At 35.7% G+C, this 16,005-nt stretch overlaps 3 protein-coding genes across 3 annotated transcripts; 2 read left to right on the top strand and 1 right to left on the bottom strand.

The window, feature by feature from the left end:
* Nucleotides 1-854: 854 nt before the first annotated feature.
* Nucleotides 855-4,603, top strand: LOC113694961 (protein IQ-DOMAIN 2). Its single transcript, XM_027213900.2, has 6 exons — nt 855-1,162; nt 1,769-1,867; nt 1,953-2,264; nt 2,632-2,853; nt 3,319-3,438; nt 3,766-4,603. The coding sequence occupies exons 2-6, from the start codon at nt 1,793-1,795 to the stop codon at nt 4,465-4,467; spliced, it is 1,431 nt and encodes a 476-aa protein (XP_027069701.2). The 5' UTR covers nt 855-1,162; nt 1,769-1,792; the 3' UTR covers nt 4,468-4,603.
* A 1,121-nt stretch (nt 4,604-5,724) lies between these two features.
* LOC140008267 (mitochondrial import inner membrane translocase subunit TIM14-2-like) lies at nt 5,725-8,070 on the top strand. The gene is made up of 3 exons (XM_072052105.1): nt 5,725-5,962; nt 6,970-7,148; nt 7,637-8,070. Exons 1-3 carry the CDS (start codon nt 5,960-5,962, stop codon nt 7,791-7,793), a joined length of 339 nt encoding a protein of 112 aa, XP_071908206.1. The 5' UTR covers nt 5,725-5,959; the 3' UTR covers nt 7,794-8,070.
* Nucleotides 8,071-9,212: 1,142 nt separating this feature from the next.
* On the bottom strand, nt 9,213-13,333 carry LOC140008266 (uncharacterized). Its single transcript, XM_072052104.1, has 6 exons — nt 12,423-13,333; nt 11,860-12,051; nt 11,526-11,765; nt 10,341-10,558; nt 9,804-10,058; nt 9,213-9,702 (listed from the first exon to the last, which is right to left on the bottom strand). Exons 1-6 carry the CDS (start codon nt 12,844-12,846, stop codon nt 9,475-9,477), a joined length of 1,557 nt encoding a protein of 518 aa, XP_071908205.1. The 5' UTR covers nt 12,847-13,333; the 3' UTR covers nt 9,213-9,474.
* Between the last annotated feature and the right edge of the window lie 2,672 nt (nt 13,334-16,005).

The raw sequence follows: 16,005 nt of genomic DNA, 5'->3' as shown, positions 1-16,005 counted from the left end.
TTATGACGATGCAATAACAAAGGTTTGTTTGGATAGAGTATTATTTGAAATAATCACTGTAACACTTTTTATTATGTGATGTATGTGAGATAAAAAGATGGTTGAAAATATAAAAAGGTAGGTTTTAAAATGTGTTTGTGATGCAAACAAAGAATTTTATCTCCCAAAGAATCCATATGTTGAAGACTAGAGTCATTTGGATTGCTATTTTGAAAAATTTTTGTAAAAAAAATGTATCGTAACAATTTGATACATGTGAAGTTAAAAAATATACTCACAACAAACATTAAAAAAATTTTGCAAAAAGCTACATCCCAAATAATAAAATTAAAATAAAAAAACATATTTTGAATAATAAAGATGTCGCTATCAGCCTATCACTTCTAACAGTTGGGACTTAACAAATTGGAATGGAAAGGTAAACTAATTTTCACCAAAGCTGTCCTAACGTGCATAATGCATGTATTTTTGCCACCTCACACTGTAGATTTGTAAATCTCTTTTTATAGTCATAATTAGTCTATTTGTTAATGAGTGCTACAAAAAAAAAAAAAAAAGAAAGAAAAACTTTCAGTTTTGTTTGCTTCCTTAATCAAGAAAAGATTTGGTGCACTATTCGTGTACCGTACTAATATGATCACCGAATAAAAAAAAAAAAAGACAAAGAAAGATACCAATCCTAAATTAGAAGAAGAAATGGGTGGCGTGGCGTGGCATGGCATCTAATCATATTATTCCTGAAGATAAAAATAGTAGAGGTCTGATAACTTTAAGTGGGGTCCCACAAAACCTCCAAATGTGGGGTCAGATTAGCAAAACCAGCTGTGATTCCTCACGTTCTGAATTCTGATCGTTGAACTCAGCTCTTGGCCTCCTCTCCCCTCCCCTCCCCTCCCCTCCTCTCTTTGCCTCTTTTGCTGGCTTTTCAAGATCTGGTTTTTATCTCTCTCCCACACAGCTCACTACAAAGTCCACTACTACTCCAAAAGGGGTCCAACTAAACCCCTCCTCCGAAACTTGTAAAATCTTCCTGCGTCTAGCTTGTGACAGCTTCTCTATTGTTGTAACAGAAACAGAGGAGAGAGCAGGAATTGTCAGGAAAAGAAGAACAAACACACAGAGAAAAGCTGTCAAGAGATCTGTCAAGTACTCCTCTTCTCAGGTGAGCTGCACAATAAAGCTTTTCTTGGAAAATGAAAGATCCTTTCTTGGATGGATAGTTTTGTTGCCTCAACTTGCTGTATCGGCAATTGGGTCCGATTTTGCTGCCAGATATTCAAATATGTTACTATAAGTTTACTTGACTCTTGGAGATGTATATGCTATATTTGGTGTTTGGTAATGTGGCAGAGGAAAGAAAATTGGAATGTGATGGATTAAATCTATTCTGATCTGGGGCCTGGACACTGAATCTTCTGAATTAATGAGTGTATTGTGCCAATGGGTTTAGTTGAACAGGGGTTTAAAAACATTTTACTAAGTTCGGTTTTTTCTTTATATTCTTGGTGTTTATTTCACTTTTTGTACCAGGAATTCTGAGAAACCGAACTGTAGTTTCCAATCTGTGTGTGCTCCTGGAATTTATTATGCATTCTGCAGTTTTAGACTTCCAGTTTGCATTTTCGTTTTCATTAGCATTCATTAGTTGGCCTGGTTATGATATTGAATACCTATCTAACTGGTGAAGTGGCGCATTTTTCTAGGTGAATAGCTCATGTAAAAGCGTAATATTTGTTGAGGATATGTTTTGGTTTTGTTTGTGAAACAGGAAGAACTGAGGCATGATAAGAAGATGGGCAGGAAAGGAAGCTGGTTTTCTTCAGTGAAGAAGGCTCTGAGCCCAAAATCTAAGGATAAAAGAGACCAGGTTTGTGAAAATGTCCGTTGTGATTCTTGGATGCTGAAAATTTGACATTGGACGCCAGATTTATTTTTACTCTTTTTTTTTTCAGAAGGAAAGTAAGAAAAAATGGTTGGGCAAGGAGGGGACCTCAGTTACCGACTCTTCTACTCTAGAGACTATCACAGTATCTCATCCTCATCCCGTCCCAGTGGAAGAGGTGAAATTGACGGACGTAGAGGATGAACAGACGAAACATGCTTACTCCGTAGCTGTTGCCACTGCTGCAGCTGCTGAAGCTGCTGTTGTGGCCGCTCAGGCTGCTGCAGAAGTTGTTCGGCTAACTTCTGCAGCTCCATTTCCGGGGAAATCAGTGGAGGAGGTGGCAGCAATTAGGATTCAGACTGCATTCCGAGGATATCTGGTACAATGCTGTCCTTGGCTAATGCATCAAACCCCCATTGATTCCATTTGCTTTGATGGATATCTTTTCTGATCTGTCACATGTAGCCTTTCTATTAGGGACAAAGTTTGGTTAAAAAGCTTTTTACCACCTTTCTCCTTGTTCGAGATGAGTTTGTTTCTCTGACCTTACGATGTTATGTTGGATAAAGCATTCTCTTTATAAAGTCAAATTTCTCTGCCTGTCTTAATTAGAATATGTGATTGATTGATATTTGGATCAAGAAAATTTGTGATCTTTTCTTCCTTCCACATTTTTCTTATTTGATGATAAACAGACTTGATTATGTGGGAATGAACTTTTAAACTGGATATACTGTTTTTATCAGGCAAGGAGGGCTTTGAGAGCCCTAAGGGGGCTTGTCAGGTTGAAATCACTTGTAGATGGGCCTACTGCTAAACGCCAGACTGCAAACACCCTGAAATGCATGCAAGCTCTGTCTCGTGTGCAATCACAGATTAATTCTAGAAGGATCAGAATGTCAGAAGAGAACCGGGCTCTTCAAAGACAGCTCCTACAGAAACAAGCAAAAGAACTTGAGAGCTTGAGGGTTGGTTTTCTTCCTTATTGTTGATTTCTTTGGAAAAGATCTTTTGCTAATGTGAATTAATAAGTAATCATCCCTCTGTAAAGGTCAGAAGCAACACTGCAACAGTAATGGTGATTAGGTTGGTAGATTTCCCATTGACTGAACTTTAGGGGCTATATTGTGTGAAAATGTCATGGTTGGAAGTGAACAGTTGCTCAAGCAGGTCAGGTTTTGAGTTTATATCATGTTGAGTCCCTAGTGCCGATGAACCTTGCCAGTGTGTTCTAATTTAATATGACATACTTATTCATGTTGCCTAGAAGGCATTTAAAATCTTGCTGGGCCAGTCTTCCTTTATACAAACTGTGAGGTTGTCCTCAAAGATGGTGCAGGAATTACTATCAGCGTTGGAGGTTTTGGCAATTAACATGGTTATCTTATTTGGCTTCACTCATCTAATTAGAAATGCATTAACTATTATGACAGATGGGGGAGGAATGGGATGATAGTCTACAATCAAGAGAGCAAATTGAAGCAAATTTACTGCATAAATATGAAGCAGCATTGAGACGAGAAAGAGCCCTAGCATATTCATACTCCCATCAGGTACTTGACTCAGCTTTCCCTATTGCATGTTCAATTCTTCTGAACAAAAGAAAGATGGATAACAGCACTCACTTCTGTACCTCTATCGTGATATATGTGGCTAAAATTTTGTTCTACAATCCTTTTGGGAGTTTAATTTACCACACATATCTTGCGATCATGTTGTTCTTAAGAACTATGCTGCAATTCTAGTGTTTGCAAAGGTCATATTCTATGCAATCAAACAAATAACCCCGAAAAAATAAAAAAAAAAAAAACAAAAAATCTGTCAAGTTTCATAGCTTTTGAGAATTCTCTGTCACATAACATGGATATTGTATTCAACAGCAAACCTGGAAAAAGTCAGCAAGATCCCCCAACTTACTGTTTATGGACCCCACCAATCCCCACTGGGGTTGGAGCTGGTTAGAAAGATGGATGGCAGCTCGGCCTTGGGAGCAAAACACTGGTGAGAAAGAACTGAATGGTGACCACTCATCAGTTAAAAGTGCAAATCTGAGCATTGCAGCTGGAGAAATCACCAAGGCTTTTGCCCGTCATCAGCTAAATTCTGATAACCCTTCATCACCAGCTAGCCAAAAGGCAAATCATCCTTCCACCAGCCAGTCTCCTAATACTCCTCCATCCAAGCCGAGTCCTTCAATAGCTGCAAGAAAATTGAAATCTGCTAGCCCAAAAGTGAGTGTGCCAAGCCAAGATGATGACTCCAGGAGCGTTTTCAGCGTGCAGTCAGAGAGAAACAGGCGGCATAGTATTGCTGGGTCATCCGTGAGAGATGATGAGAGCCTGTCAAGTTCTGCATCGGTACCAAGTTACATGGCTTCCACTCAGTCAGCAAAGGCTAAGACACGCTTGCAAAGCCCGTTGGGACGCGAAAATGGGACACCAGAAAAGGCATCAGCGGCTCCTGTAAAAAAGCGTCTCTCTTATCCACCATCACCAGCTAGAGCTAGGCAGCATTCAGGTCCCCCTAGAGTTAATAGCAGCCCTATCACCGATCATGTCGTCAATGGAGGGAAAAAGGAATAACACTGCATTTATTTCCAGCAAATGCTGTCTGTTTTTTATAGAAAAAGTTACTGCAGACACGAATAAGGGACAAAGAGGGAAATGAAGATGTGATCATTTCATTTGTTATATCATGATCGTCTACAGTTAGTCTGAATTCATTGTGTTGCTGGCATGGTTTGAGGGATGAATCTTGCCACTGGAGTTCTTTTATTCCTTTATTGCAGCTGTTATAGATTGAAATATTGTCAACAATTTTTACAAAAACATGAATTCTTGATTGTGATTATGTGCTTATTTTAACCTTGAATTCATTGTGTTGCTGGCATGCATGGTTTGAGGGATGAATCTTGCCACTGGAGTTCTTTCATTCCTTTATTGCAGCTGTTATAGATTGTAATATTGTCAACAATTTTTACAAAAACATGAATTCTTGATTGTGATTATGTGTTTATTTTAACCTTGAATGTGCCTCAAGTACAGTAAACGTCATTCGAACTATTGATCCTCATTTTCATTTTTATTCATTCTTTTGTATACTTCTGTGGGCCAATTGATATAGCCTTCGACTCTGTGGAATATATCGGCATTTTATTATTTTTGGAAAAAGCTTATGTGGTGGGGCGGTCTTTGTCCGAGGAAAATTGACTTCAAGAGCAAGCTCGACAAGTGTGGTGGAAGATTGGAGTGGACTTAAGTTAAAGATCGGGTGTAACAAGCAACAGTTACAATATGACAAAAGCCGTTGGTATGGTTGGATTAGGTCCTCCAAACCGAAGGATGATGCTCTTGGTGGTCTACCTTAGCAGAATTTTATTTTTTTTTAATTTTAAAGAAGGTCAAGGGGAATCTGGTGAATCACCGTCAATTCAGACAGGTGTTTACACGTCTGCTGGTGAAATACTTTCAGAAAAGTCTGAATATTAGAATGCAAGCCAATGATTTGTTTCCTTTATTTACACCCAAGTAGATGTTTAAATTTCTATTGATGGCCAATTACTCTAGGAGCAGTTGGTTCTACATTAGCAGTTTAGATCCGTTAAAAGTTGTACTATCACTCTAATTTATTCTTGCTAATAAAATATGATTATTTCTTAAATCCCATTTTCCCCTGCTAAAAAAAAAAAACAATGAAGTTCTGTATTCGATCAGGCCTTGAGGTGTGGACCGACATCCCCCAAACCCAAAGTAGCATGCTTAAATGGGCCTTTGCTGTGCCACACATTTTTTTGTTCACTAGAAACATGTAGGCCCTTGGACTTTAATGTGTGATGACCAGTGTTACATTTTGCCCCGTTCCAAATGATCTTCCCCAAGACATAAAAGAGTTGCAGAAGTGCTGCAGAAGGGATTTTCTCGCTGCTAAAGTGAAACTCGTAAAGAAGCCGAAGCCCTCACGGCCGGTTGCTGTTCTTGAAAAGTACAGAAAAACTCTGACATCCGGTCGTCCTGCTCCTTCCTTTGTTGGTTGAATGTTCAATCTGATCTCGTTGTGACTCTTGGTGCTGTAGAAATGGTGAGCAGTTCTACATAGACTTTTGGCTTGTGTAATTACTCACGGATTTTTTTTTTTCTGTTTTCAGTTGCTTTGTCAGTTAATTTTCCTTTCCTGTATTGGATGAACATCCTTGGTTTCTAGTTTTGATTTTCGCCGTCATTTTGTTTGGTTGTGTGGTTGTGGGGAGAAGAAATTTGAATTTGATTTCCTGAAGCTTCTTCTATGGGTTCGCAAATTTCCCTCTTGATAGTTCAGCATTCCTTCACCGCGAACTTCCTAGTCGAGTCCAGCCGATTAGGGAAAATGATTCCAATTTCATCATTTTTGTTTATTGTTCGCCACGTGATGTTTGCACTTGTGCTTCCTTCGGGCTTTCCCCGATACGCTAAATAATTAGCTTCATTGACCGTTAGCAATTTGTCTCCTTTTTTTCAATTTAAAAAAAGTTCTTTTACAAGTCTGGCTTGACATAAGCATGTATATATATCGTCTGTTCACATACTTGTCAGTCATCATGCTCTGCAGTTTTATTTACGACTTGACTGTAACCTTGTTCTCTATGTTTGCTTTTTCCAAATCTTTCCCTTTTTTTCTTTTCCTTTGGTGAAAATTGCAGGACCTTGCTTTCCCTTTTTTTTTGGGCGGTGGCGATTATGGTGTTCTGGTGAAATCCAAACCAGCCTATTCTGTTGGGTGGAAGGGGTATATTTCAGGTTGTAGTGCAATATACGATAGACATTCTTTTGGGACATAACATTAGACTGCCTCACCAGTGTGTCCCATCCATGTTACCTAGTACTTTCTTGCATTTTGCAATAGCCTTTGCTTGTCCTACTCTCCCATTCACACATCTTTGAGCTGTTGACATGTTTTTACACGAGTAACCCATATTCAGGATGAAGTCTCGCAATTAAGTGTGACACCAAGTTGGGCATTTATTTATTTATTTATTTTTGTCTTAGGGGTTCTTTTTTTGAGAAATATCTGGTTATCATTTGCCTTAGAATTTGTGCATGATGTGCTAGGTTGCACCTTTGGTGGCTGGCCTTGCTGTTGCTGCTGCTGCTTATGCTGGTCGATATGGTATTCAGGCATGGCAAGCCTTCAAAGCCAGGCCTCCAACAGTTAGGATGCGTAAATTTTATGAAGGAGGTTTTCAGCCAAAAATGACAAGGAGGGAAGCTGCTCTAATTTTGGGAGTGAGGTGTGTTCAGTCACTTTCTTTTTTCCTAGATGCTGAATCTTAGTCCCTTCCAGCATTAGCATGCATTAGATGATTCATAATTTACATTCTTGTTGCTTTAGCAGCAATTGGAATGTGCAAAAATATGTGATTCTAATTTGTCGGCTAAGTTAGGTTTCTTATTTGGTGACTTTGGGAAAAACCTGTCTATAACAGAATGGTTTGGAACCGGTGTTATCCTGCTGTGGTGGATTACAGTAGTTATCTTTGTTGATAGTTTGTATAGTTGCTGAGGCCATTCTGGGGAAAAGGACTAGAGATTAATTATTTTGCTTTTATTACATGAATGATTGATCAACTTCCATGGATTGCTTTGCCCTCCTGGTAGATAAAGCTGTGCCTGAAGCATTTCATGTTGAGATACTCTGGGAGGAAAAATACCCAAGAGATATACTTGCTTTGAATATATCATTATTACCTGATTCTTGTGCTAATTTATATTACTGCAGGGAGAGCACTTCTTTAGACAAAGTAAAGGAAGCACATAGGAGGGTCATGGTTGCAAACCATCCAGATGCAGGTGGTAGTCATTATCTTGCTTCTAAAATAAATGAAGCAAAAGATTTGATGCTTGGGAAGGCCAAAAGCAGTAGTTCTCCCTTTTAAGCAGTGAGGAACAGCCAAAACCCGACGACACCATCTGTAAACTGTTCTAATTACGTGCATTTTAGCCAAAATATTGCTTTGATGAAAGATTTAAGAAGGGTTAGTGACTTAAACAGTGAGAGATATGGTACATTATTTGAGGTCAAATTGTTACTGTTGATGAGTGATGTCTTCAAATATGAGGAAGTTTACTTGTTTTTAACTTAATGTTGGGCATTTAGTATCTCAGAGAATTGTTGTCCTCTAATCTTTAGTTCAAGAGATTCTCCTTGTTCTCTATCGCTTCTTCTTCCTGATTTTTCTTGTTCTCTCCCTCTATGTTTCCTTTTTACTTTTTCACGTAATGGTTTGGCTGAAAATTTGGTTCAATATTTCCTGTACCTTCATTTCTTCTGTGGTAAACGTTTTGATGTGATAATTGTTTGGGTGGTATAAAATGCATAAAAAAAAAGAAAGAAAAGGAAGTAGAATTTTGTGTAATGAGTGTTTTCTTTTGCTCCTTTCTAAACAAGCTAATATCAACTATCAAGTCGAGAATAGGGCTGCAAACGAGAGTCAAGTCGAGCTGGCTGGAGTCAAGTCAAGCTCGAGTCAAGTCGAGCTTGAGCTGGCTGGAGTCGAAATCGAGCTTAAAATATTTAGCCCGGCTTGCGAGCTCAAGTATATATATATATATATATATATAATATTTATATATAAATAATATATTTTTATTTTAATAGTAAAATTACATATATATTCTTAATAATTTATTATTTATTAAGGAAAAAATTTTATTTTATTTATTTTTTAAAAAATAAAATAGTTATTTTTATTTTTTTCGAACTCGGCTTAAATTGATTCGAGTCGAGCTCGAGCTTTAAATTGCCGGCTTGTCGAGCTCGAGTTTGGTAAAATTTAGTCTAGATTCAGGCTCGATTAACCCAAAGTTCGACTCGACTCAGCTCGTTTGCCACCCGAATCGAGAGACTTTAGTTTTGCTTTGGCAGCTATGTTTTCATTCGAACATGGTCGATCCGTGGCACCAACTTGCCAGTATTATGGCCAAAGATTACGGAAGCTAATCTATTATCAATTAAAGCAACTATAATCAAAATAGAAATCCACAAGGCTAATGGAGAAGCTCTCGAAATTTGTCTGTCAGAGTCGACTGTAGCCAAAGGACATGTTGATTGCTAGCCGAAGATTTTTTTTCCCCCCAAAAATAATAGAAACTGGCGATGTTTTACTCTTGTCCCTGTTGGAGAACCATGGTATGTGGATATGCAGATCATTGACGGGCTTATTAGTGGTACTCGGATGGGCATAAGAGACTTCAGAGCCCGCTATGGGAAGCCCTTCAAAAGCTTGAGGGTATAAAAGCCAGAGGCCTATAAATAAAGTTTAGAGAGTCGAAGTACTACCTCAGAGACAGTAAAAGAAATCAAATTGTCGCCGACGCGGCGTTCACCTGCTCAACTAAAGATTCAAAACCTGTCTCTTACATGATACATCAAGGCACGATTTTGTTGCAAGAGAAAAGAAAAGGTTTTCCATTCCATCTATTATGGAAAGCAGCTATAGACATTGGAAACACTAGAACAGAATATTTCTGTCTTTTAATGCTCCATGAAGAAGTGGTGCGAACCATGTTATATACATCATGATATCGGAAAACAGTTATGCCCATCATATGAAGGAATCACATGGCGTTGATGACTCGCTCATGCCCTGATGGAGTTTCATCTGTGAGTTCTAGAGGACCTTGTGGGCTTCCAAAAAGGGTTGAAAATATTTGTCTGTGGCAGTCGTCACACAAGAAAAGATAGGAAAAGTGACCTTCTTCTGGGAGTTTATGTATAGCAGCATTGGGTAGAGTTCTTGCAATATAATCAGTCACTGATGGGGGGACCACAAGATCATCCATTCCCTGTTCAGAATTTATTCAGAACCCATAGAAAGTTGTTTCCTAATGCGGCTTAGCAGGAAATTATTCTCAATTGGCTTATGAGGAACATGAAGGCATTTTACCTGCCATATGTGAATTGGGCCAAGAAATCCAGTCAATTCGCATTCTGCCTGACCATAAATGGACTTAAGCCATGGGAGAATGCCTTTCCTAGAACACTTCTTCTGCACTTGAATATCAACCAGGGTAAAACCCCAGTTTGAAACCTGCAGCACTGCTTCCTCAACAAATGGTATCGTGCTACCTTGGCGAATTGATTCCTCTACATTTCTTTGCCATAACTGCTCAAAGGCTGGTTTTTGGATCAAAGCTTTGTCCTGAATAAACCAAACATAGATATGGATCATTCTCCAATACAAACACATTGATATGAAGCACGCTTAGAGGAGACATCAGGTCGAGTTGAACCATACAAGTGTTACTTGAGATACTCTGCAATTAAGTATTCCCAAAGCTAATTTCAAATCGTGCCTAAGTTGTTTGTGGTTTCTCACCACAATGTCAAAGATTGAGACCATAATGGAGAGTGAATAAAGTTTAAAATCTGAAAGTGGTCAAAGGATCAAGTAAAGGAATATATCACTGCAGTGAAACCTTACCCCCTTTTCTAGTGATAGAGACAGCCACTTATCAATCTGACCATGCTTTCCAGATAGATAAGTTCGGCGGTAGAAATATTTGAGAAAGTTTGGAAATCTTCGAGCTAAATAGTACATTAATTTCCTTCTTCGTGTCCACTTTTCCCAGGTTCTGGACATTTCTTCCTTAGTCATGCTCGAGTCATATGGATTGACCAGCGGGGCAAACATCGCCACACCTGGAGTCACGTTGAATGGTAATCAGACAGCTAGCCAGTGCCTTCAGCAATTTGATGGCTCTGTATTAAGATATAAGGCTGCACACCTTCTTTACATACAACATGAAAGTTTAAAACACATTGAAGGTACCCTCATAAAAGTAGTAGTTCTTTGTTCTGCATAGCCACTACTCCAAGTCCACAAAATACACAGAGAATATTTTTCTTTAGCTGCTATCAGATTAATAGTTTATGCAGAAAGGGAAGCTACAGGCATAATACTCCATTCACCCCATACTGTAAGAACTAACACTACGAGTACTCTTTCCTTTATGTATCCCAATAGAAGAAGTAATTCTTTGATCTGCATAGCCACAAGTCTTAAGTCCACAAAATACACAAACAATAGTTTATTCAAGCTGTTATGAGATTAATAATTTATGCACAAAGAGAAGCAACAGGCATAATAGTTTATTCATCCCATACTGTAAGAACTCAAATTATGAATACTTTCTCCTATATGTATTTCTGCATTTCTCCAAATCTGCAATAGAAATTTGGCTCTATCCCAGAGTCACAGATTACTGTTCACAGTCATCCTAATTTCTCGAGTTTACTAATAAAACATACACATGAAAGAGACTTTCATTATGATATGTCACCTCACAAAGTCCAAAGAGCGAAGTGATAGATTTTAAACGCATATTTTAGGTCCTAAACGATTTTGATCGTGCCTAGATGTGTGCCTTCTTGATGTACGGAGGACATTGCAATTGTTCACTTCCCTGCCTATCAGCATTCTTTGGTCAGACTACATTTGTTGTACTTTTGTCTTTACATTCATAACAATTGTTATATTCAGATGTGGGAAAGTGGGGAAGTGGGAAATGGAGTTCTGCAGATTTGAAGATGGACCAAGAGTGATACCAAGCTACCACCTAGCTTCCACAGTTTCCTCATACATGCTTGTCTAAAGAGATCAGCTTACCAGCGATTCGTTGTGGTATGTAGTTAAGTGCAGCCCAAGCATGGATGGCTGCATCAGAATATCCCAGGATCCAAAATTTATCTTTTATACCTAGAGCACCTGCTAAGTTTAACATATCCACGGCAGAGGAGTTCAGGTTCCTATCAGGATGAGGGTCGCTCTCCCCAAAACCAGGCCGATCGTATGTTACTATGTGCACACCAAACTCGTTTAGTAGGGAAGATTTAATGCCAGGAATACCTTGGACATGAAAACAGAACAAGACACGATGGGATTAGAGTCAACGCTGGATTGTTTTTGTAGTAAAAGTCTTGAAAATTCAATTTCTATCTACCTGCAAGCCTAGAAAAAAGAAAACCATGTGGAATCATTAGGGAAAATCTAGCTCTGTCAACTGGAACTCCGAATTCATGGTACGCCAAGTATCTACCATCTGGAAGCAGTATACGGGCAGCACTTGGGGGATGCAGCTGCACTTTTTTTATCATTAGAACTGAACTATAATGTTTGCTATTTACTCCCAGCACTGCATCAGAATAATTTGCTTGTCAGAACTAGAAACGGGTGCATCAATTTTTCATAAGCTGCTGCTAGATTAAGCGATTGAGTATGCTATTAACTTCCATTGCTTGGATTTGGATATCAAATCCAATAACCTACGCAGATAAACCGATTGTCGTCGGAATCCACAAACACTGAAAAGAGAAAGAGTGTTTCTGCAGATGAACCCAAAGAAAAATAAAATAGTACTAGTTGAATGCAAGTTTTAAAACGTGGAACTTTTAAAAGCACGAACAAAAGAAACTTCATTTCATGGTTAGCAAGCAAAGCAAACGACGGTTGTAGTAAACAATCAAAACCATACAAGTATGAAATTCCAAAAGGCCAGGAGAATACCGGCGAGGGCGAGGACGAAAACGGAGAATATAACCAGGCAAGCGTGCACGGGATCGCGATCTTCCGGCAAATACTCACCGAAAAAGCTGAGCCTCTGAGAAACCTCAGCCAATGGGCCTCTAGTTTTCTTGACAATGTAGGAGTCGTCAGTCAATAAGGTCTGGTGAAATACATCCTTACAGCCTCTGCCAAATTCCACCACCATTTCGCCCCAAGCGTTGGCAAAACCTTTGATTTGATCCTTGAAGCTCTCTGGCTCCGCCGAGGTTTCATTCCCGGATGAATCAGCCCCAAATTTCTTGGTCTCAAATGCTGGCGTCGAAATTCCAATTACTTCGCCATTGAATCTTATCCCAGTGTCTTCAACTAAACTAGCTAACTCCTCCCTCCATGACCTCAAAGAAGATCCCATTACCTCCCCCATTCCCAGAGTTCTATGTGTCTATAGATTTATGAATTAACCCCACCCCAACTCCACCATCATCCATCCCAATATTCGTCTGCAATGTTTAGTCGTGTAAACGGCTGCAAGTGTGCGAGTTATGTGCAAAAGTTACAGACCAACAAACAAAACACTTTCTGGCGAGAAAAAAAAAAAAGATGAGATGGAAATTAGAGGAGGATGCTTAGTTTTTCATCACTTTTGTTTTTAGAGGAGGATGCTTAGAGGAGTATAACTTTTGTTTTTCATCACAAAATAAGAATTTTCTCTAGTTTTGTTTAGACTACTAGGAATCAGGAGAGCAGCGAGCTTGGTAGCCGTAGCCTGTAGGCTGTATGAAGTACGTATGAAAGTGGAAATATTGGAAACTGGAATACAGATGTCAAACGAAAATGAAGATAGATTGGGAGCAATATGCAGTGATAGTTGCATTATGTTTGTGTTTTCAGCCACCAGGCCACACCCTGTAGTCCGATCAAATTGTCATTATTATGTGATTGCCTTCAATTCAATTGGCTTTCTTGAATTTCTACTCACGTCTACTCCTTTCTCCTCTAAATTATGATAGATTAAGTTATAAAATTATTACTGTTGCAACAAAAAAAAGGATTATATTTTTATTTTCGGCCGTGACCCGCGTCATGTGTGTCTTATTGTTCGTTGTATCTGCAAAAGTTGGTGAGTGCTGCCTGCGTGCGAGATTTCGGAATTTCCCGTATTACAAAGGTTCAGAAAAGAAATGTCAAAGCTCTCCACTTATCCATGACTGAGAGTCCTGAGATCAATGAATTCTCCTTCAATCTCCCTTAATCCCTGATTCCAGATTGAATATTAATAATGTTTATTCCTGGTATTCAACTCCTGTACGCTATGCAATACAATACGTATTGCTAGATGCCTTGTTTGAATTGTAATTTTTTATAAAAAAAATTTTATATTTTTTAATTATCTTTTTCGTAAACACATGTGCATCGAATTGTTAGAATATCTTTTTTACGAAAACTCCAAAAAATAGCAGGCGCGTGCGTGCGGTGAGAGGAGCTGAGAGTAGGGGTGCAAAAGAGTCGAACTCGAGTCGAGCTTTGGCTAATCGAGCCGAGCTCGAGTTAATTTTGTGAAACTCAAACTCGAGCTCGAGTTAATTTTGTGAAGCTCAAACTCGAGCTCGAGCTCGACGAGCTCAAAATATCGAGCTCGAGTCAAATTCGAGTCGAGCTCGAACTCGAGCTCGAGTTTAAAAAATAAAAAAATAATTATTATTATTTTATTTTTTAAAAAATAAAAATAATTATTTATTTTTAAAAATGAATAAAATAATATTTTTTAATAAATAATAAAATATTAGAAATATATATGTAATTTTACTATTAAAATAAAAAATAAAAAAATTATATATAATTGAGATCGCGAGTCAACGAGATTAATGTTTTTGAGCTCGAACTCAAGTTCGAGATCGACTTAATTAGTTCGAGCTTGACTCGAACTCGATATTAACAAACTCTCGATTCGCGAAACACCCCTAGCTGAGAGCTTTATATGAAGTATTATTACTACTAGTAGACTAGTAGTTGTAAAGACTAGGGGTTCGTTTGGATTCCTTGTTTTTGCACCTGTTTTTAAAAAACTGTTTTTCACATTTCAAATGCTACAGTAAATGTGTATTTCAAAAACAATTCCAAAAACACCCATATCCAAACATTATATCAAAAACAACTCCAAATATACAAATTTAATATGTATATTTCAATTTGTATATTTCAATTATTTATATTATATATTTTATATTAATATAAATTGAAATATACAAATTGAAAATTATATATTTATATGTTATATATTATATAAATATTTATATACATTAAGATTATGCATAATATAATATACATAATATGTAATATTGTATAAATAAATGTATAAATATTTATACATAATATATTATGTACATTATATTATAATATATACATTATTAATGTACTTTCATTATTATGTACATTATTGTGTATAATAATGTTATGTATAATATATAATACACATAATATGTAATAATGTATAAATGTATATGTATAATATATTATATTATGTATATTATATTATATATATACAATATTATGTATATTATACAAATTGAAAATTTTATATTATATGTTTATATATTATATATTATATAAATATTTATATAATGAAATATACAATAAATATTACAAATTGAAATATTATATAAACACCATATTTATTAATATTCAAATATTTATAATTAATATTATATATATTAAATATTTATAAATAATATATATATATTTATTCATATTATATAAAATTTATTTATTTAATATATATTTTTATATATTTATATAAAAAATATATATTATAAAAATATTTATAATATAATATATATTATATTATATAGATTATACATTTATATAAATGTACATTTCATTTATACACAATATATATTTATGTATATTTATAATATACATTTATATTATGTATTATATATAATATTAGACATTTATAATACATTTATACATTTATATTAATATACATAATATTAATTTTACATTTATACATAATATTAATACATTTATATATTTATATTAATTATATTAATACATTTACACATAATATTAATATATATTTATAATATATTAATTTATACATTTATATAATATTCATTTATAATTTATATATTTATAATAATATACACTTATACATTTCTAAATATATTTATATTATGTATTATATATAATATAATACATTTGTATATTTTTATATAAATATATAAATATATTTATTTATAAATATTTATAAATGTATTATGAATGCATAAATATATATTTATATAAAAATATAAAATATAAAATTTATGATTTATAATTTATAATTTTTACATTTATATAATATTCATTTATAATAATATACATTTATACATTTATAAATATATTTATATTATGTATTATGTATAATATAATACATTTATAATATATTGATATATTTTTATATAAATATATAAATATATTTATTTATAAATATTTATAAATGTATTATAAATGCATAAATGTATATGAATTATAAATTATAAAAATACTCAAAAATATGTTTTAAAAATACCTCTAAAAATAATCCAAAAAACATCCACAGTAA

Source organism: Coffea arabica, chromosome 6c, assembly GCF_036785885.1.
Source record: "Coffea arabica cultivar ET-39 chromosome 6c, Coffea Arabica ET-39 HiFi, whole genome shotgun sequence".
Classification (NCBI taxonomy): Eukaryota; Viridiplantae; Streptophyta; class Magnoliopsida; order Gentianales; family Rubiaceae; genus Coffea; species Coffea arabica.
The sequence above is the reverse complement of the archived record's forward strand: the minus strand, read 5'-3'. Positions and strand labels throughout refer to the sequence as shown.

Coding starts and splice junctions, on each gene's coding strand:
- LOC140008266 (XM_072052104.1), bottom strand. CDS start 12,846: ATGGGGGAGGTAATGGGATCTTCTTTGAGGTCATGGAGGGAGGAGTTA. Junction 12,052..12,422: donor TTTCGTCCTCGCCCTCGCCG/GTATTCTCCTGG, acceptor ATTCTGATGCAG/TGCTGGGAGTAAATAGCAAA. Junction 9,703..9,803: donor GCCCAATTCACATATGGCAG/GTAAAATGCCTT, acceptor AATTCTGAACAG/GGAATGGATGATCTTGTGGT.
- LOC113694961 (XM_027213900.2), top strand. CDS start 1,793: ATGGGCAGGAAAGGAAGCTGGTTTTCTTCAGTGAAGAAGGCTCTGAGC. Junction 2,265..2,631: donor CTGCATTCCGAGGATATCTG/GTACAATGCTGT, acceptor TGTTTTTATCAG/GCAAGGAGGGCTTTGAGAGC. Junction 2,854..3,318: donor AAGAACTTGAGAGCTTGAGG/GTTGGTTTTCTT, acceptor CTATTATGACAG/ATGGGGGAGGAATGGGATGA.
- LOC140008267 (XM_072052105.1), top strand. Junction 7,149..7,636: donor GCTCTAATTTTGGGAGTGAG/GTGTGTTCAGTC, acceptor ATATTACTGCAG/GGAGAGCACTTCTTTAGACA.